We start from the raw sequence: 21,479 nt of genomic DNA, 5'->3' as shown, positions 1-21,479 counted from the left end.
CACGTCAACAAAACTGTTTCTGCTTTCCTCCGTGACTATGGTATGGGTTCCATTTACCACAACAACTTGCGTTACGACATGCAAGACATTTATAGAGGAGATGGTGTGCACTTCAATGATGAAGGGAACAGAGTCTTCCTCTTGAACCTTAGACTCTGCATCGGTACTTACTTGTAGGTACCACTAAAAAATAACTTTATAAACACAACGGCTCTTTTTAGAGCCCCCTAATAACTAAACACTTAAATCTGAATTTCATTTCTTTTATTTTTTTTTTTGTTACCGTACGCTTACCGTACGCGTACCCCGTGATTTTTTTTAAAATCAATAAATGTTTTCTTTGTACTTTTCTGTCCTTCTTTGACCCCCTCACAAATGTAAGGGGGTCTGTAACTCTCCTCCTTGCCCCCTTTTCTTGTTATCACTCTTTTTTTTCTGAGTGAAACACACAAAATGGCGGCCGCCGCTTCCTGGTTTCGGCCGATTCGAATGTTTACTAAGATCTAAGAGCCAATCAGAATCGCGCTCGCGCACGCCACCGTACGCGTACGGTAAGCTTACGGTAAGCGTACCGTAAGCTGGCTCAGATATATATATTGATTTAAAGGCTATTTTCTCAGAATCTACTGAACAGATTTACACCAAACCTACAAAAGGCACTTCCTTGACCTGTGGACTACCTCTCTGCCAAATTTCAAGTAATTCTGTTCAGCCGTTCGGGCTGTAGCCCTGTCTAAAGGTCCTATGGAAAAATGCATGGGAAAAACGCGTTTTGGGACCCCCCTTTTATCTCAGCCCCCGCTTGACGAATCCTCCCGAGACTTTCAGGGTAGGAGCGGAGCGTAGCGCCCCACCTATTTTGAGAAATTCGCGAGGATTCGTCGACCGGCGCCAAAGTTATTCAAAATAGAATGTTGCGGATTTCCTATGGAAACAGGGTCCTAACTATAACTACCTACTGGCAACCGCCAGTAGGTAATATATATATATATATATATATATATATATATATATATATATATATATTATCTACTGGCGGTCGCCAGTAGGTAGTTATAGTTAGGACCCTGTTTCCATAGGAAATCCGCAACATTCTATTTTGAATAACTTTGGCGCCGATTGACGAATCCTCGCGAAATTCTCAAAATAGGTGGGGCGCTCCGCTCCTTCCCTGAAAGTCTCGGGGGGATTCGTCAAGCGGGGGCTGAGAAAAAGGGGGGGTCCCAAAACGCGTTTTCCCCATGCATTTTTCCATAGGACCTTTAGTCCGAGCTACAGCCCGAACGGCTGAACAGAATTACTTGAAATTTGGCAGAGAGGTAGCCCTCGGGTCAGGGATGTGCCTTTTGAAGGTCTCGTGTAAATCTGTTCAGTATTTCCTGAGAAAATAGCATTTAAATCAATATATATATCTATAGGCGCGCTCCGAGCGCGTACCGTAAGCTTACCGTACGCGCACACCGCCGTGCGCGAGCGCGATTCTGATTGGTTGTTAGATCTTAGTAAACATTCGAATCGGTCGAAACCAGGAAGTGTCGGCCGCCATTTTGTCTCTCGCAGTCTGAGGGGGTGAAAAACAAAGGTGGATAACGTGTAAAGGGGGCAGGCTGGACAGTTCCTGACCCCCTAGCCTTGGTCAGGGGGTCCCAGAAGGACCCCCAAGGGCAAAAATGTATTTTAAATTTTTTCTGAAAAATCGCGGAGTGCACGTAGCGTACGCGCACGGTAGAAACGGAAAAATTACGCGAACTACGTAACGTGGGTGCTCGGTGCGCGAAGGGCACCGAGCGCCCACAGCGCGCGCGCGGTGCGCGAAGCACACCCTGCGCGCACGGTACGCGCACGGTGAAAAACCTTAAAAAAAAAAAAGAAATAAATAAATACATAACTTAGCATTTAAAAAACCGTACAAATTCACTGAAAAAACCATAGGTTTCACACACGTTATAGTTAGGAATTAGCATTTAAAAAACCTTGCAAATTCACTTAAAAAACCATAGGTTTCACACATGTTATAGTTAGCTGGGCATTTCACTCGTGAAACACCAATGAAATTCCCCCGTTATAGTTAGTGCAGGCAACTATAACTCACGCGACCGCAATCCTCTGCTGATGACGTCAGATATTACATCACTGATGACATATGTGTTTTTCTGAAAAAAACATATTTGTAATATATGTATAGCTAAAAATTAATGGAAGACGACATGGGTAAATAAGTATCTAAATACAGTATTAGCATCAACAGAGGATTGCGGTTGCGTGAGTTATAGTTGCCTGCACTAACTATAACGGGGGAATTTCATTGGTTTTTCACGAGTGAAATGCCCAGCTAACTATAACATGTGTGAAACCTATGGTTTTTTAAGTGAATATATATATATATATATACATTACCTACTGGCGGTCGCCAGTAGGTAGTTATAGTTAGGACCACGTTTCCATAGGAAATCCGCAACATTCTATTTTGAATAACTTTTGCGCCGGTCGACGAATCCTCGCGAATTTTTCAAAATAGGTGGGGCGCTACGCTCCGCTCCTACCCTGAAAGTCTCGGGGGGATTCGTCAAGCGGGGGCTGAGATAAAAGGGGGTCCCAAAACGCGTTTTTCCCATGCATTTTCCCATAGGACCTTTAGACACAGCTACAGCCCGAACGGCTGAACAGAATTACTTGAAATTTGGCAGAGAGGTAGTCCTCAGGTCAAGGAAGTGCCTTTTGTAGGTTTGGTGTAAATCTGTTCAGTAGATTCTGAGAAAATAGCCTTTAAATCAATATATATATCTGAGCCAGCTTACGGTGCGCTTACGGTGCGCTTACCGTACGCGTACGGTGACGTGCGCGAGCGCGATTCTGATTGGCTCTTAGATCTTAGTAAACATTCGAATCGGCCGAAACCAGGAAGCGGCGGCCGCCATTTTCTCTCTCGCACTCTGAGTGGGGCAGCATAAATGAAGCCCAAAAATGTGTAAAGGGGCAGTATATTGAGCTAATAATCACCCAGCAATGATATACGGGCCCCCAAACAACCAACAAGACCAAAAAAAAAATTTTTTTTTTTCGAAAAATTGCCGATTACGCTTACCGTACGCGTACGGTAAAAAAAAAAAAAAAAAAAAAAGTATCCACACTCTCCCCACCTCATGTGCAAATGCTGCCCGAAGGGCACCATTTGTGCATGGCTTATCATTTAAAAGAAAACAATAAACAAAACATTTCACAACGATACGCATAATATGTCCCCCATGTGCGCACGGTGCGCGAAGCGCATCGTGCGTACATGGCCCATCTCGCATAATGTGGGCACGCGGTGCGCGCAGCGCACCGCGTGACCACCGTGCGTGCATGGCACTAACTGCGTAAAGTGGGCGCGTGGTGTGCGAAGCGCACCGCGTGCTCACTGTGCGTGCACGGTGCGCGAAGCGCACCGCGCGCGCACGGAATGAACTGCGTTAACTGGGCGCGCACTCCACGAATGGCGTAAAGTAAGTTAGCATTTAAAAAACCGTACAAATTCACTGAAAAAACCATAGGTTTCACACACGTTATAGTTAGGAATTAGCATTTAAAAAACCTTGCAAATTCACTGAAAAAACCATAGGTTTCACACATGTTATAGTTAGCTGTACATTTTACTGATAAAAAACCAATGAAATTCCCCCGTTATAGTTACTGTAGGCAACTATAACTCACGCGACCGTAATCCTCTGCTGATGACATATGTGTCTTTATGATTAAAAAATATTTGTAATATATGTATAGCTAAAATTTAATGGAAGAAGACATGGGCAAATAAGTGTCTAAATACAGTATTAGCATCAGCAGAGGATTACGGTTGCGTGAGTTATAGTTGCCTACAGTAACTATAACGGGGGAATTTCATTGGTTTTTTATCAGTAAAATGTACAGCTAACTATAACATGTGTGAAACCTATGGTTTTTTCTGTGAATATATATATATATAGTGTGTACAGGGCCATGTGACCACTGGGATTCAATTGTTCATCACTGTGACTTTAATACTACGAACACTCACCTGGATAAAGGCAAGACGCCGAAACTCGTAGGTGGAGCTAAGTGTTCAATAACTGCTGCGCATTCAGTGTATTAAACGCTTTCAGGAAATAAGACGGAGTTGGGCTTGTGGTGTTCTCTCTGTGAAAGTTTGGCAGGATTCTCCAGTCTTGTCTTTTTTACGAGCCCGCCCTGCAAGGTTGGTGGCCCCCAGCAAACTGGAGGTTTTGTGAAAGTATCTAATGGAGGGGGCATGACCTGCTTTCTCACTCGCACCAGCCGCCGGACTTCCATGACTATTTGGTATTGCGAGCTGGAGAGAGAAAGGGAGTTGAGAGAGGCGACACCCTCCTCTCATGATCTTCGCATTCCTGAGAATTCTATTTTTGCGTGGCAGTTACCAGCATTATGCTTTTACTTTGACAGATGCACCACAATTGCAAGAATTATACGAGACATTGGCAATTAATGAATCACGCTATTAAGCAACCATTGAATTGTGCCATATCACGTTGCAGCATTTTAAAGTGCATTCTGGGGCCTGAAGTGTGTACAGGGCCATGTGACCACTGGGATTCAATTGTTCATCACTGTGACTTTAATACTACGAACACTCACCTGGATAAAGGCAAGACGCCGAAACGCGTAGGTGGAGCTAAGTGTTCAATAACTGCTGCGCATTCAGTGTATTAAACGCTTTCAGGAAATAAGACGGAGTTGGGCTTGTGGTGTTCTCTCTGTGAAAGTTTGGCAGGATTCTCCAGTCTTGTCTTTTTTACGTGCCCGCCCTGCAAGGTTGGTGGCCCCCAGCAAACTGGAGGTTTTGTGAAAGTATCTAATGGAGGGGGCATGACCTGCTTTCTCACTCGCACCAGCCGCCGGACTTCCATGACTATTTGGTATTGCGAGCTGGAGAGAGAAAGGGAGTTGAGAGAGGCGACAACCTCCTCTCATGATCTTCGCATTCCTGAGAATTCTATTTTTGCGTGGCAGTTACCAGCATTATGCTTTTACTTTGACAGATGCACCGCAATTGCAAGAATTATACGAGACATTGGCAATTAATGAATCACGCTATTAAGCAACCATTGAATTGTGCCATATTACGTTGCAGCATTTTAAAGTGCATTCTGGGGCCTGAAGTGTGTACAGGGCCATGTGACCACTGGGATTCAATTGTTCATCACTTTGACTTTAATACTACGAACACTCACCTGGATAAAGGCAAGACGCCGAAACGCGTAGGTGGAGCTAAGTGTTCAATAACTGCTGCGCATTCAGTGTATTAAACGCTTTCAGGAAATAAGACGGAGTTGGGCTTGTGGTGTTCTCTCTGTGAAAGTTTGGCAGGATTCTCCAGTCTTGTCTTTTTTACGAGCCCGCCCTGCAAGGTTGGTGGCCCCCAGCAAACTGGAGGTTTTGTGAAAGTATCTAATGGAGGGGGCATGACCTGCTTTCTCACTCGCACCAGCCGCCGGACTTCCATGACTATTTGGTATTGCGAGCTGGAGAGAGAAAGGGAGTTGAGAGAGGCGACACCCTCCTCTCATGATCTTCGCATTCCTGAGAATTCTATTTTTGCGTGGCAGTTACCAGCATTATGCTTTTACTTTGACAGATGCACCGCAATTGCAAGAATTATACGAGACATTGGCAATTAATGAATCACGCTATTAAGCAACCATTGAATTGTGCCATATCACGTTGCAGCATTTTAAAGTGCATTCTGGGGCCTGAAGTGTGTACAGGGCCATGTGACCACTGGGATTCAATTGTTCATCACTGTGACTTTAATACTACGAACACTCACCTGGATAAAGGCAAGACGCCGAAACGCGTAGGTGGAGCTAAGTGTTCAATAACTGCTGCGCATTCAGTGTATTAAACGCTTTCAGGAAATAAGACGGAGTTGGGCTTGTGGTGTTCTCTCTGTGAAAGTTTGGCAGGATTCTCCAGTCTTGTCTTTTTTACGTGCCCGCCCTGCAAGGTTGGTGGCCCCCAGCAAACTGGAGGTTTTGTGAAAGTATCTAATGGAGGGGGCATGACCTGCTTTCTCACTCGCACCAGCCGCCGGACTTCCATGACTATTTGGTATTGCGAGCTGGAGAGAGAAAGGGAGTTGAGAGAGGCGACAACCTCCTCTCATGATCTTCGCATTCCTGAGAATTCTATTTTTGCGTGGCAGTTACCAGCATTATGCTTTTACTTTGACAGATGCACCGCAATTGCAAGAATTATACGAGACATTGGCAATTAATGAATCACGCTATTAAGCAACCATTGAATTGTGCCATATCACGTTGCAGCATTTTAAAGTGCATTCTGGGGCCTGAAGTGTGTACAGGGCCATGTGACCACTGGGATTCAATTGTTCATCACTGTGACTTTAATACTACGAACACTCACCTGGATAAAGGCAAGACGCCGAAACGCGTAGGTGGAGCTAAGTGTTCAATAACTGCTGCGCATTCAGTGTATTAAACGCTTTCAGGAAATAAGACGGAGTTGGGCTTGTGGTGTTCTCTCTGTGAAAGTTTGGCAGGATTCTCCAGTCTTGTCTTTTTTACGAGCCCGCCCTGCAAGGTTGGTGGCCCCCAGCAAACTGGAGGTTTTGTGAAAGTATCTAATGGAGGGGGCATGACCTGCTTTCTCACTCGCACCAGCCGCCGGACTTCCATGACTATTTGGTATTGCGAGCTGGAGAGAGAAAGGGAGTTGAGAGAGGCGACACCCTCCTCTCATGATCTTCGCATTCCTGAGAATTCTATTTTTGCGTGGCAGTTACCAGCATTATGCTTTTACTTTGACAGATGCACCGCAATTGCAAGAATTATACGAGACATTGGCAATTAATGAATCACGCTATTAAGCAACCATTGAATTGTGCCATATCACGTTGCAGCATTTTAAAGTGCATTCTGGGGCCTGAAGTGTGTACAGGGCCATGTGACCACTGGGATTCAATTGTTCATCACTGTGACTTTAATACTACGAACACTCACCTGGATAAAGGCAAGACGCCGAAACGCGTAGGTGGAGCTAAGTGTTCAATAACTGCTGCGCATTCAGTGTATTAAACGCTTTCAGGAAATAAGACGGAGTTGGGCTTGTGGTGTTCTCTCTGTGAAAATTTGGCAGGATTCTCCAGTCTTGTCTTTTTTACGAGCCCGCCCTGCAAGGTTGGTGGCCCCCAGCAAACTGGAGGTTTTGTGAAATATATATATATATATATATATATATATATATATATATATATATATATATATATATATATATATATATAATCTACTGGCGGTCGCCAGTAGATAGTTATAGTTACAACCTAGTTTCCATAGGAAATCTCAAAATTCTATTTTGAATAACTTTGGCGCCGGTTGACGAATCCTCGCGATTACATCACTGATATGTGTCTTTATGAAAAATAAATATTTGTAATATATGTATAGCTAAAGATTAATGGAAGAAGACATGGGTAAATAAGTGTCTAAATACAGTGATGTAATATCTGACGTCATCAGCAGAGGATTGCGGTCGCGTAAGTTATAGTTGCCTGCACGAACTATAACGGGGGAATTTCATTGGTTTTTTACGAGTGAAATATCCAGCTAACTATAACATGTGTGAAACCTATGGTTTTTTAAGTGAATATAGATATATATAGATATATATAGATATATAGATACACATACAGCCTGATATTAGGCACTACCACAGTCAGTAATGCGGCCGCAGGCTTCAGAGCAGAACTTTGTGCCTTTGCACTTATGTTTTTTTTACAGATTAAGCCCTGCAGGTAAGTAACATGTTTCTTCAGTGCACTTAACTTAATACAAGAGCCTGCATAAGCATGTGATATTACAAATGAGGTATGTGAAGTGATGAGGGCTCCTCTCCGCACAGTGAGTGGAGCAGAGCAATCAACACAGCTGACCTGGTTGAAATATTAGTGATTTTTGGTGTGAATGACAGGCTACAATAAACATAATCCTGCTAAATTGTGATATACATGTGTCATCTTTGCTACCTTTCCTCTCTATTTCAGTGAGTACAGTGACAGCATTCGTTCCAGACTGCAGGAAGAGGACATAATGAGCCAGGAGGAGGTTCCGCAAATTCGTAACCTCTGGTCACTAACACTTAACGATCGATGGAGACTGTACAGGTAATTTACACCGTCTCCCATATCTCTCTTGTGTTTGGGCCAGTGGACCTCTGGTGCTTCCTTGAAATCCTCTCCTTGAGAGATTTGTTCATTTAATTTTCCTGTGTATGGGAAGCAGGGCTTTAAATGGCCAGGTACACTCAGGGACTGAGAACTTGCATTTCTTGCATTTGAAAGGGTGCATACCTGCACATCAGTAAGAGTGCAGTACTTTTAACAGGAGAGTACAACTCAGGTCCTCTCCAACAGTGAGTACCTGCACTTTTATATTTCCATTCGAGGCACTGGTGGGAAGACAGCAACACTATGCTACACAGAAGTGATGTTATTTAGGAAGGCTCTTGTACCTGATGACAGAGCTGTGAAGAACAAAATGACCTCGAAGTAAAGTTTTTGTACCTCTCTGCCCTAGCTGGGTGATTGTTAGTAATTTTGAGTTGATCATCACTGCACAAGAAACAAATATTAACAATGTTAACAAAGTGGTGGACCTCATAGGAATCATCGCCATCTTTGGCAGATGTCACTCTTAAAGGCTTAAGAAATCCCAGCATGTCAAATGCTCCTGGCCCCACCACACTTACTCCAGAAGACTGTAATCCATAAGCACCACCCTCACACATCCATCCTGAATGCCTGCACCTCTTCTATGACCTCCCGAGACTTTTAGAAACACACTACTGTCCTCCCATTGCTGAAGGAACCCTCCACGAACATTTCAACGCTCGCCAACTACCGCCCAATCTCCCTGCTACCATATCCGGGTCTTAGAGAGAATAATCAACCAACACCTCCCTGGGTACCGCAACGACCACCAAATTCTTGACACTGCTCAGTCTAGCTTCAGACCCAATCACAGCACAGAAGCTGTCTTCATCACTGCCACTGATGACATCCTCGTGACTCTGGACAGCGGAGACACAATAGTCCTTTTCTTCTTGGACCTCCTCTTGGACCTCTCTGGAGCAATTGACACACTCTCCAACCCCATCATCATCAAATGCCTGCACGAGATTGGAATCCAGGGTCCCGCACTTCATTGGATCTGCTCTTTCCTGACCCAAAGGACGACGCAAGTGAGTCTGGCACTGTACACCTGGACGCCCACGACCTCATCTGCGGAGTTCCTCAAGGATCCCTTCTTAGCCTGACCCTCTTCAATGCATATATGTCCCCTCTAGTCAACATCATCCACTCTCACAATATCAGCGTTCTCTCCTACGCAGTCGACACACAACTCATTCTCTCCTCACAGACAAGACACCCAGAACCCAGATCAAGTTCAGTGCATGCATGACTGAAATCACCCGTCGGATGTAGACCAACTGCCTAAAGATGAACATCGACAAGACTTAAATCGTGATGTTCGGGAAGAGCACTTCACTGTGGGACTGCACCAGGTGGCTAACAGAGCTAGGATTGACACCCCCTCCCACCACAATGCCAAGAACCTTGGTATCGTGATTGACAGCAAACTCAACATGACCACCCAAGTCAATACCGTCACCGATTCATGCTTCTATACCCTGTAGATGCTGAGGAAGATTGTCAAATGGCTCAGAATCCACACCTGGAAAGCCGTCATGCATGCCCTCGTCACAAGCAAGCTGGACTACAGGAACATCCTGTATGGTGGGATCAAAAAACCCACCAGAAGGCCGCAGATAATCCAAAAGTCAGCGGCCATAATCACTCTCAACCTCCTATGCCACATCACACCACACTTGAAGGAGCTCCTGTGGCTCCCCATAAACAAACGAGCACAATTCAAACTCTTCACCCGCACTTTCAAGGCACTTCAAAACACTGGCCTAGCATACGTCAACAATCACATATGCTAGACTTCTCTGCTTGGCAAGATGTTTACCCGCATAAATCCCACGTATACGGAAAACCTGATTTGGCAGTTGAGCCTTCTCCTTCATCGATCCTAAAGCATAGAATGACCTGCCACAATACATTAGAGCCTCCTCCTCACTTCTTGAGTTTCGCAAGAAGCTGAAGACCTGGCTCTTCATATAGTCCCACTAGGCCTTAGGTTTGGCTAGACTCACACCTGATTCGCACCATGATAACCTCCCGGGCGATAGTGCACACTACAAATCTGCATAACATAACTGGCCAAAAAAACATGACCGGCTTAAGGTGTCATACATGCAGCTGTGATTTCTACACATATGTAATCTGCACGTGTCTGTCTGTGTCTCACAACAGGCAGCTTCAAATATAATATCTACTGACTAATAGCTTTCCGACCACTAAAGAATCACTCAAACACATGTGAAGAACTTTGTTGCCTTCCAAAATATCTGCCTTGAGTTGTTTATCTATTCATATTATTCATTTTCTTTACATTATGCGACCTTTAGTCCAGCACTTATTATGGGAAAAATACTTCAAACCACAAAACTCTAAAAAGAATTCAGTACTACATATACTGCTCAACTCCTAACATGGACCAACTTGAATCCTTTTTGACATCAAACAATGTGTGCCTCCCTACTGCACAGTCATGTGTGTCTGCTGCTGCATATTATCATGTGCCTGCATTGTATATGCGCATCCCTCTATACCCCTAATGCACAACACCTGGTGCCTTTGAACTGTACAGCCCTCAGTGCTCAGTTCATGCATGGAACCCAGTGTTCCCCTGGTGTGCACGACGAAGGATCAAATCATGCACAACAAGAAGTGCTCTTGTGAGGCTATTGTGAGGCACATCACCCATGACGTTACTCACTAAGTGCTTCTCTGTATCTCACCACTCAACACTCAACTGAGGTGCTTCACTAATATGTCCCTGGTCCACATCCCTTTGTGTGCTACTGCTGCAGAGGACCCTGGGGTCCCACGATGCACATCCCATGTGCGCCTTGGTGCTCATCATCCTGTGCTTTGCTGATGCACATCACCCTGTGTCCCCTGCTGCACACCATCCTTTGCTCTGAGGATGCACATCATCACGTGCCTCCTGTTAAATGATAGAATATTTCAAATGTATTAATTCAGTGTATGAATATTTTTTATCTAAACTAAACAGACACAAAGTTTGATATGTAATTAATAGTTTTTTTATTTAATTATGTTTTGCATTAATTGAAGATAATGTTATTTTTTTTTTTTTTAAGTAATTTAATTATTACAAAATAAGTTCATTATTCATTTCTAAAAACAAAATTCCTTATGGGGTGCTATATTAAGTCCCTGACTGCAATATTGTCTATGGGAGTGAGTCGCAGTACCAGTGAGTGGACATGTGTGGCGCTAGACGTACTCCAGTTTTTTGAGCTGCAGTACATTTACTACTATTTTGAAACTTTTTTGTGTAGTTTATGAATAGCAACTAGGGCCATTTTTTGTTGTTTCCTTTGCCAAACCCCTGGTTATGCTTCCTCAACCCATCCAATTAGGTGTAAGTAGTCTCCATTGTCTAGCCACTCCCATTGGTCCTTCTCACATCTACTACCGCAATGTATGCCCATGTGTGCAGAGATTTTAGTGCAGGTGGCATTCTCTGCACAGAACAGTTAGGAGTGTTGATAGCAGAAGTCTGTATCAGAAGCGACCCGTGCAGGTAAGAGCGGTGAGGCAGTGGGGCGGGGTAGAGGGTAAGTCGACAGACGACGACAAGGGGAAAAAAAAGAAAACCACTTACCTTGCGCTCGATGCGGCGAGCGCAATGTTGGTGCTTTTCTTTTTTTTACCTCGTCGTCATCCGTATACTCCACCCCACCCAGTCCCACCGCTCTTACCTGCACAGGCCGCTCCTGCTCTGCACGTCATTTAATAAACTGCATGTTGTAGTATGTGAGTAATACTACTATAGTACTACTAAATGTACTGCTACATTTCGAATGGGGCCCTAAGTGTATGAGGTTTTTATTTAGTAAGAATCAATAGCTAGACTGAAATTAAAGCTGAATATAAAAAGTCAATCATGTAGCGCAGAGGCTTCATGGTTTCTCCCTCTGCAGGAAGTGGCTTGGAGAATACAAGAACAAGCTGAAGGAGCTGCTGAGTTTTAAGATTGAGGCGTATACAAAAGGCACAGCGGAGATGATGGCACTGACCGTGCAAGAAAACCAACTCATCCTGGAAAACGCGCTGGTCATCGGCATGACCACAACAGGTGAGCGAGCTGGAATGTCCAAAAAGACACACATTCTACACTGAGTTCAAGTCATTTCAAAGGGCCTGTCATTTACCATAGCCTCTTTCTCAGTGCTTAATTGGAGCTGGTGGTTGGAGGTGGGGTCACTCGTACTAATTTTTGGGGATCAGCATTTATTTTCCTGCATCAGACATTTACCGAGAGCAAGAGAGGAACAAGCATATTTTTGGTGGTTGTAGTTTGTAGCAAATAATAGCAATGATTTATTCAGTTTTTTCCCTCGCATCAATGCATGATGATCAAAGCCAGTGCAATTCTTCATGCTGTTATATTAGTGGGACACCCCCGCGCCGCACGGCCACCAGCTGCTGCGTGTGCCCCTTGCCTGCCTTCTGCCTCGCTGCTGCCCGTCTGCCGGCTGCCGGCTGCCGCCGCTGCGGTTGTTTTTGCCCTTGTTTTGACGTTATTTTGTGCCTGCTTGGTTTAACTCTCTTTTTTTCCCTTGTTTTATCGTTTATTTGTGCCTGTTTTGTTGTAATTTCATTTTCCCTTGCCCTTGTTTTGACGTTATTTTGTGCCTGCTTGGTTTAACTCTCTTTTTTTCCCTTGTTTTATCGTTTATTTGGGCCTGTTTTGTTGTAATTTCATTTTCCCCGTGTTTGCTTTCCTTCCTTGTTGTCCGCCTACCTCGCCGCCCTCCGCCCTCCCTTCCCGCCACCGCCGCTTGTCCCCGCCCCTTTTTGTCTTCTGTAACCCTCCCCGCTCCCGCCTCCCAGCTGCTCCGCCCACCCGCGCACTTGGCCTTAAATGGCGACCGTGCGACGCAGGTGAGTGTGACCCACTTGTGGGACACCCCCGCGCCGCACGGCCACCAGCTGCTGCGTGTGCCCCTTGCCTGCCCTCTGCCTCGCTGCTGCCCGTCTGCCGGTTGCCGGCTGCCGCCGCTGCGGTTGTTTTTGCCCTTGTTTTGACGTTATTTTGTGCCTGCTTGGTTTAACTCTCTTTTTTTCCCTTGTTTTATCGTTTATTTGTGCCTGTTTTGTTGTAATTTCATTTTCCCTTGCCCTTGTTTTGACGTTATTTTGTGCCTGCTTGGTTTAACTCTCTTTTTTTCCCTTGTTTTATCGTTTATTTGTGCCTGTTTTGTTGTAATTTCATTTTCCCCGTGTTTGCTTTCCTTCCTTGTTGTCCGCCTACCTCGCCGCCCTCCGCCCTGCCTTCCCGCCACCGCCGCTTGTCCCCGCCCCTTTTTGTCTTCTGTAACCCTACCACAACACCAGCACCCTGCTCGACAACCTGGCCAACCTGGGACTCAAGCAACTGGTGTCCACCCCCACCCACCTCGCCGGACACACACTCGACGCCGTCTTCTCATCCAGCACAGACATCGACTTCAGCCACGCCACAGAGCTTCAATGGACGGACTACAGCTGCGTCCACTTCACCTTCAAGAGAACGACGGCCCACCATCACCAGCAACAGGCCGCCCGCAGAAGCTGGAACAAGATCACAGCAGACCAGCTCGCCACCTCCATGAGCCAGCACCCTCCTGCCAGCTCAGCGAACCCCAGCCAGGCCGCCGACAACCTCACGAAGTGGATCAGCAACTGCGCGGACGAACTCGCCCCGCTGAGGACCCCGCCTAGCAGACCCGGCAGCAAGAAGGCCCCATGGTTCACCGACGAACTCAAGAGCTCCAAGAAGAACTGCCGAGCCCTCGAGAAAGTCTGGAAAAGGGAACCGACACCGGACAACAGGACCTCCTACAAACTTGCCACCCGGAAACACCACCAGCTGATCCGCGCCGCCAAGAAAACAGCATTCAAGGACCGGTTGGACAACAACGCACACAACTGCAAGGAACTCTTCAACGTCGTGAAAGAGCTTTCCAACCCCAGCGCAGGAAACAACGACATCACCCCATCGCAAGACCTCTGCAACTCCCTCGCCTCATACTTCCACAACAAGATCACGGACATACACAGTAGCTTCAACAACCAACCAACGCACACCATGACCGACCAACCACCCCCCCCCATCACCACCCTCCACGCCTGGATCCCGATCAGCACCGAAGACACCATCCGCACGATGAACTCCATCCACTCCGGATCACCGACCGACCCCTGCCCTCACCACGTCTTCAACAAGGCCGACGCTGTCATCGCACCCCACCTGCGAGACATCATCAACACATCCTTCGACACCACCATCTTCCCTGAGAGCTGGAAACACGCCGAACTCAGCGCTCTACTCAAGAAACCAACAGCGGACCCCACCGACCTCAAGAATTACCGCCCCATCTCGCTTCTCCCGTTTCCAGCCAAAGTCATCGAGAAGACCGTCAACAAGCAGATGGCCGCCTTCCTCGAGACGAACGGATCCCTCGACCCCTCACAGTCCGGCTTCCGAGCCAAACACAGCACCGAGACCGCCCTCATCGCCGCCACCGATGACATCCGAGCCCTGATGGACAATGGAGAAACAGCGGCCCTCATCCTCCTAGACCTCTCCGCGGCATTCGACACGGTCTGCCACCGCACCCTAGTACGGCGCCTCAGCAACATCGGAATCCAGGACAAGGCGCTGGAATGGATCATCTCCTTCCTCGACGGAAGAACACAGAGAGTCCGCCTACCACCGTACAAGTCAGAGGCCTCCGAAGTCATCTGCGGCGTCCCCCAAGGATCATCTCTGAGCCCCACCCTCTTCAACGTCTACATGAGCCCCCTCGCGGCCATCGTACGCAAACACAACCTCAGCATAATCTCCTACGCCGACGACACCCAGCTGATCCTCTCCCTGACCAACGACCCCGCCGCCGCCAGAGCCAACCTGCACGAAGGGATGAAAGAGGTAGCCGAGTGGATGACGTCCAGCCGCCTAAAACTGAACTCGGACAAGACGGAGGTCCTCATCCTGGGCTCCTCACCCTCCGCCTGGGACGACTCCTGGTGGCCTCCCGCCCTGGGCACCGCACCCAAACCGACGGACCATGCACGAAACCTGGGCTTCATCCTGGACTCCTCCCTCTCCATGACCAGGCAGGTCAACAACGTCTCCTCGGCGTGCTTCAACATCCTACGCATGCTACGGAAGATCTTCTGGTGGATCCCCACAGAGACCAGGAAGACCGTCACCCAGGCCCTCGTCACCAGCCGACTGGACTACGGTAACGCCCTCTACGCCGGTACCACCGCCAAGCTCCAGAAGAGACTCCAGAGGATCCAGAACGCCTCAGCCAGACTCATCCTCGACATCCCACGATCCAGCCACATCTCCGGACATCTGAGAGACCTTCACTGGCTCCCCGTCAACAAGAGAATCACCTTCCGCCTCCTCACCCACGCACACAAAGCCCTACACGACCAAGGCCCGAGCTACCTCAACAGCCGAGTCAACTTCTACGCTCCCAAACGCCACCTCCGATCAGCCAACCACGCCCTCGCCGCCGTCCCCCGCATCCGAAGAGCGACTACAGGAGGAAGGTCCTTCTCCTACCTGGCCGCCAAGACCTGGAACTCCCTCCCGACCGACCTGCGCCTGACCCAAGACCACCTCTCCTTCAGGAAGAAGCTGAAGACCTGGCTGTTCGAGCAGTAGCGACACCCCCCCCCCCAGCGCCTTGAGACCCTACGGGTAGGTAGCACGCTTTATAAGTGATTGATTGATTGATTGATTGATTGAGTATTCGAGTGCGGCCCTTGGTATCAGCAAAGTTGCTAAATAAACAAGCAATGACCGGGCAGGGGTGCCAGGTGAAAGTAATGACCAGGGCAGGGGATGGAGGCTGGAGAACATGCTAGTAACGTTGATGGTCACAATGGGAGGAGAACGGTCTGCAAAAACGTGCTCTTGTTTGCTGTGCTACCGATTAAATGAAACAAAATAGAGTAAAGCAGCAAGACAGAGGGTGTGGTGTAACAGCCAGAACTGCCGGCCTTGGAGCTGAGGAGCCGGGTTCAAGTCTCAGCCTGGGTTCACAAGCACACTTGAAATGCGTGCCAAAAACGTTTCAATGAAATACGAGACAAATGCATTCAGCTAGGAAAAGTAAAGGGCTTTAAGGAAAGGTGTGCATAAAATAAAGTGCCCCAACAGCAGAAGGAAACAGTATATGTGTGACGGGAAACTGATAGGAGAAGCAGGCAAGGAACAAGCATTGATAAATTTAGGAAACAAATGACACAGCCAATAGAAATAAAGGAAAAGTAAGTAACAAGCACAGAAACCAATGAAAAGCAAGTGGGCGGGATGTTGCCCCTTTTAAGATTATATTGAATACAATAGGTTTCTCAAGCACAGTGCAAGCCCAACCTAAAAACAATAGATTTTTCAAGCACAGGCAAAACCTAAAAAGGGAATGAGAGAGGCTGAAAAAAAGGAAATGTCCAAGTAGCAACTCTTTGGAGGTTATAATTGCCCATGTGCATACAAAAATATTTGTTCATTATAAATGTGAAAATATTTCCTGTCTTACAGCCTTCGTCCACCTGTTTTTCCCAATTGTTATTGTATTAAAATCAAGGAGTCATTAAGCAACAGTGAGGATGGCTAGCTTGAGGACACAGGTGTGGATAGTGAATGTTCAGCTCTGTCCTGAAACATCTGTCATTAGCCAGTCAATAACTAAGGGAGAGTGCCCCCATTTGAACAATATTTTTTAAGTATACATTCCATTTTCTTAATGCAGATGACAAGTGATTCACAAGTGGAATGGAGTGAGAAAATTGAAGACCGCTTTTTATACAGTTTGCCGGCTTCTATTTCATAATAGTTGAGACATAAATTTAAAAAAAATTAAACGTGCAGAAATTTGCTAGTTATGGTCTTAAAAGCCCACCAAGTCCATACTTTTTTCCATTCTTTTTAACCATGTTTGTGTTATGTTTGTAATGGTACTAACCATGCCAGCCAGTTTTCACATTGAGATAATGATGCTTACACCATCCATGTCAAAATATGCTTATAATAGGAAGGGTCCAGGGAGTAGTATGCATTCATCATACCTCCACAATGGATTTTAGCTTACTCTCATTCTAATAACATGTCTGTTTTCATTGGTGGATTACCGGCACTGGTAGAAACAAAATGAAGTTTGTACAGAGTGCACTTAAATGCAGGTCTTTTTTGCAATATCAGCATGACCCAAATGAGTGCCCCCTGGTAATGTCCAACTTTTAAAGCTGGGCCTCATCTGTTTCATCCCTCAATCTTTTGCAATTATTTATTGTATGGAAGCTACTGTCAGCAAGGAAAGGATGAAAGAAACACATTTAAATAGTCAAAAAACAGAAATACAAACATAAAACATCATAAACACCAGTTGTGTAGCACAGTAAAAGAATAATGTCATCAGCTGCAGACGTCGTGGGACACTCCGAATCCAGCTGCTGGTCATCGTCGATCCCTCCTGGACCTCGTGAGCAAAGAGACAAATCACCATCAACGACCTGAAACGACACGACATCAGTGGTCATCCATCCTGCTGGCCACCGGTCACTGGCAAGTGACTTTGAACACTGTCCCCTCAATTTTCAGGTCCTCTTCATCTTCAATCCACCTTCGGATTCCAGCGGACACCTCTTCAGTCGTCTCAAGCAGCAAGTCTTCATTGGTCTCCATTGAAAACAGCAACGCGACCCGACACCAAAAGACACCTATGCACCTAGCTTCCGTGGGTGAGGTAACTCGTGCACTCCGGTGCCCAATTGTGTGTTGGCCCTCGAAATACTTACCCTGTAAGTGGCTTGCTAGTCGACTTCTTCGAAGTGCCCTTAAACTTTAAAATACAAACCGCGACTTGCTCCATTGCAACCTATAGGAAACCCGCGGCTGTGTTTAGACACTGCACGCGTCTCCCGTGGGCTTGTTACTTACCTGCTAACACTGCAGTAGTGAAGCCCCAGCGATTCCCAAGGCCCTAGGCTTTGTAATTTTGCAAGTCAACTTTGTTAAACCATTTTCTTAGTATATGGTCTGGTACGCCCCTAGGGCTACAGCCATATTTGTGCTTAATTTATTGAGAACTGCTGACATTTGAATGTGTATCTGGGTTCTAATCTCATAAAGAGATTAGTAGAGTGTATCTAGAAATTAATACATATATATTTGATATATATACCTGTGTGGTGTCCTTTTCATTTGGTAATTCAAGAGATTATAAGGTAAAACAAGCTGCTTTACATTCCTCAGAGACTTAGCCTGAAGGCTGCTCTCCACAGCTACCACTAGGATAGCTTTCTTTAAAAGGTTGTCTTAAACCGATCTACCATAAGAGTCGAATTGGACTGGTGCAAGGTGGCCACTATAACTAGTGACCAGCATATGCCAGACCAACTTCTCACAGTCCCCTTCTGCCCTGGCCCTCTGGTTGTGGGCCTGGGTGCCCCCCTGTAAATTCCTTCACAGTGTGGCACGCACCAATTTACAGAAACTCCCATTTCTCTATGGGAACTTGTTCTGTGGCCAGATTCTGACCGCCGCACAAGCTCTCATAGAGAAATGGGAGTTTGCGACCGCACCATGTGCAGGTGCATTGTAATTGTGGTTTTAGGACAGCCTACCGCAGGTCTGTCAGTTCCGCAACCTCAGAGATGTTGGTTGGAGGCCTCTCCGACCAACATCATAATGAGGCCCTTAATATGTTTAAAAATAGGAATACGGATGTTAGTAAACTCGTAGCTAGCTTGCTGTATATACAGTGGGCACTATGTTTTTGATATTGATCTTCTGTGTAACAAATCAGTAGATTCTAGGAGAACCTGTGGAGTTCGGGTGCTTCAGTTGAAACAATTTACAGAATAATATTGATTTGTAGACAGAGAAGTTGAGGCAAAATAGTATTTTTTTTTTTACTCGATCACTCATTATATACTGACAAATTGCAATTTTTAGGCTTAATTAATAACAAGCAAAAAAATGCACACACAAGTGATTTACCCAGAATCACAGAATGTTTGAGCCATTGCCAGGACTCGAACCCAGTCGCCTATTTTCTTAGTCAGCCGCTCTAACCCTTACACCACTAAGAATGCTGATGTCAATGGTAGAACAGAGCTGTGGAATTTGCACCAAATAGCCCCAGAGACTGGTTTCTTCCCCTTGATCTTCGCAAAAGGATATAAAAGAATATAAAATGCATGGAAGCATAAAAAAAGCATACAGCTTTTAAGCATGCTTGAAATACATGCCGACACCAGGATATAACCAAAATGACATCTGCTAACAAAGAAAGCTTGCGACATCGGCACGGGGGGAACATGGCGGCTGTCAGCTAAGCGGCTGTGGGTCAACAGTCCCGGTCGGGTGATGTGACCCCAGAACTCTCTATGGCGCTACCCGCATACTGTTTCACTTGTTAGTCATTACCTCGCTTTCTTCTTTTTGCCGAGGTGCAGAGTTGGCTTTTTCTTTTTTGGTTTATTGCTTCCGCTATTGCCGCTGCTGTCTTGCGTTTGCCAATGGTGCCGGAGCTGCTGGAGGCTACATTCGCTTTCCGAGCCCCGCGGTGGGAGGCCGTGGCTCGGGAGTGACGTCGCAGTCGAGTGGCGTGTTTACAGGACCGGGCTCTGAGAGGCAGAGTCAGCACTGGAGACTGTGCCACGGAACTGCCGAAGCGAGACTGGTGGTTCAAGACGGGGAAGAGAGCAGCCTTCATCGAAGACAAGCCCCAAGTCTCTCGCAGATATTCTTCTAGCTCTTAAGGAAGAGATGGGACACAGATTTACAGTCTATGAGACTAATCAAATAGCAATTCAATCCTCCTGTGCAGTGCTAGCCCAGAAATTAGAAGAAGTAACTTTAAGAACACATACTCTGGAGCAACAGATTCCGGAGATCAAAGAGGCACTTGATTCATCTTCAGAAGAAATGGCCAGACTGACGAGGCAAAATAGAGAAATGAGAGACGATTTAGAGCGTCTCGAGAACCATACTAGGAAGAATAACCTGAGACTGCTTAATATTCCTGAAGCTCTTGAAGGTTCTGATATTAAGTATTTCGTGATCTCGCTATTAAAAGAAAAAGTTCTCAAAAAATTTCCTGATATAGATCTATCTACAGAGATGCAACGGATTCATCGGGACCCTTATAAAAGAAACCCTGCAAAACAGAAGCCAAGGAAAATCGTAATAAATGTTCTCACCTACACAGTAAAAGAGACAATACTGTTGGGCGGCACTCAAAGAAGGTGTCCTCACATCAGGCTCATTCTCATTTGCCATTAGATCAGATGTGTGCCATACCACTGCGCAGAAGCAATGGGAGATTGGCAAACGGATGGAGGAGCTGAACAAGTTGGTGGCAAGGGCACAAATTAAGTTTCCTACGTCACTTCACACTATGTGGAATAACCACATGTATGTACACCGCTCTGTAGAAGAGGTAGATGATTTAATAACTAAAATCAAGAAAAAAGTGGGTATATAAGTGCGGAAGACTTAAGTAAGGGAGGTTAGAGAGTCCGGAGAAAGGAAAAATGCGGAAGAAACAAGTTACTCTCGCCCGGGGGACTGAAGCCCCTTAGGCTTTAAGCCTAATATAGTAGGAAGGGTTCCCCAGAGGGTTCGGGGGGCAACAGGGTCATGGGGGGACGGGGGGAGGGAAGTGTGGGGGAGCACGACGTCGCGAGCACGGGGAAAAAAATCAAAAAATCTGATTTTTTACACGTAATAACCAATTCTGTGTCCTCTATTTTAGTTATAGCTATGATTAGTTTGACCCCTCGACAGACTATCTTCTATGGGAGATAGAGATTTAAAGTTTATTTCCTGGAACGTCAGTGGTTTAAGAAGTCTGCGTAGACAAAGACTAGCTATGAAATACCTAGAGCAGAGCCCAGCCCAGATATGTCTTATCCAAGAGACCCATTGAAATCTCTTAGAGAGCTACACCACTTTTTCAAGGTATCCCTGGATTAAATACTTCTGTTCATCAGAACAGACTGTCCATTGTAAAGGGGTCGCTATTTTGATCAAACAAGGAGCGGGGTGTGTTATAAAATCGTTTACAACAGATGAAACTGAGAGATGGGTTGTAGCCTAATTAGATTTTGGTGGAACGCAGTTAGCATGTATATCTTACTACGGGCCAAATATTGACGACCCTACACATTTATGCAAACTTCAATGGAATTTGATGGAAGCTACTATTCTCATAATAATTGGAGGGGACTTTAACATGTTGCTAGA

The 21,479-nt window shown here is 46.1% G+C and overlaps 1 protein-coding gene across 1 annotated transcript in view; it reads left to right on the top strand.

Annotated features, from left to right (window-relative positions):
* The window catches only part of LOC146830317 (NFX1-type zinc finger-containing protein 1-like), a 727,926-nt gene that overhangs the window by 596,021 nt on the left and 110,426 nt on the right, over nucleotides 1-21,479 (top strand). The window contains exons 16-17 of the mRNA XM_085604515.1: nucleotides 8,057-8,176; nucleotides 12,151-12,305. Of these exons, the coding sequence (XP_085460641.1) occupies nucleotides 8,057-8,176; nucleotides 12,151-12,305 (275 nt within the window). The remainder of the gene's footprint in view (nucleotides 1-8,056; nucleotides 8,177-12,150; nucleotides 12,306-21,479) is intronic.

Source organism: Triturus cristatus, chromosome 5_1, assembly GCF_964204655.1.
Source record: "Triturus cristatus chromosome 5_1, aTriCri1.1, whole genome shotgun sequence".
Classification (NCBI taxonomy): domain Eukaryota; kingdom Metazoa; phylum Chordata; class Amphibia; order Caudata; family Salamandridae; genus Triturus; species Triturus cristatus.
Note: the sequence above shows the minus strand (reverse complement) of the source record. Positions and strands in the feature narration are given on the sequence as shown.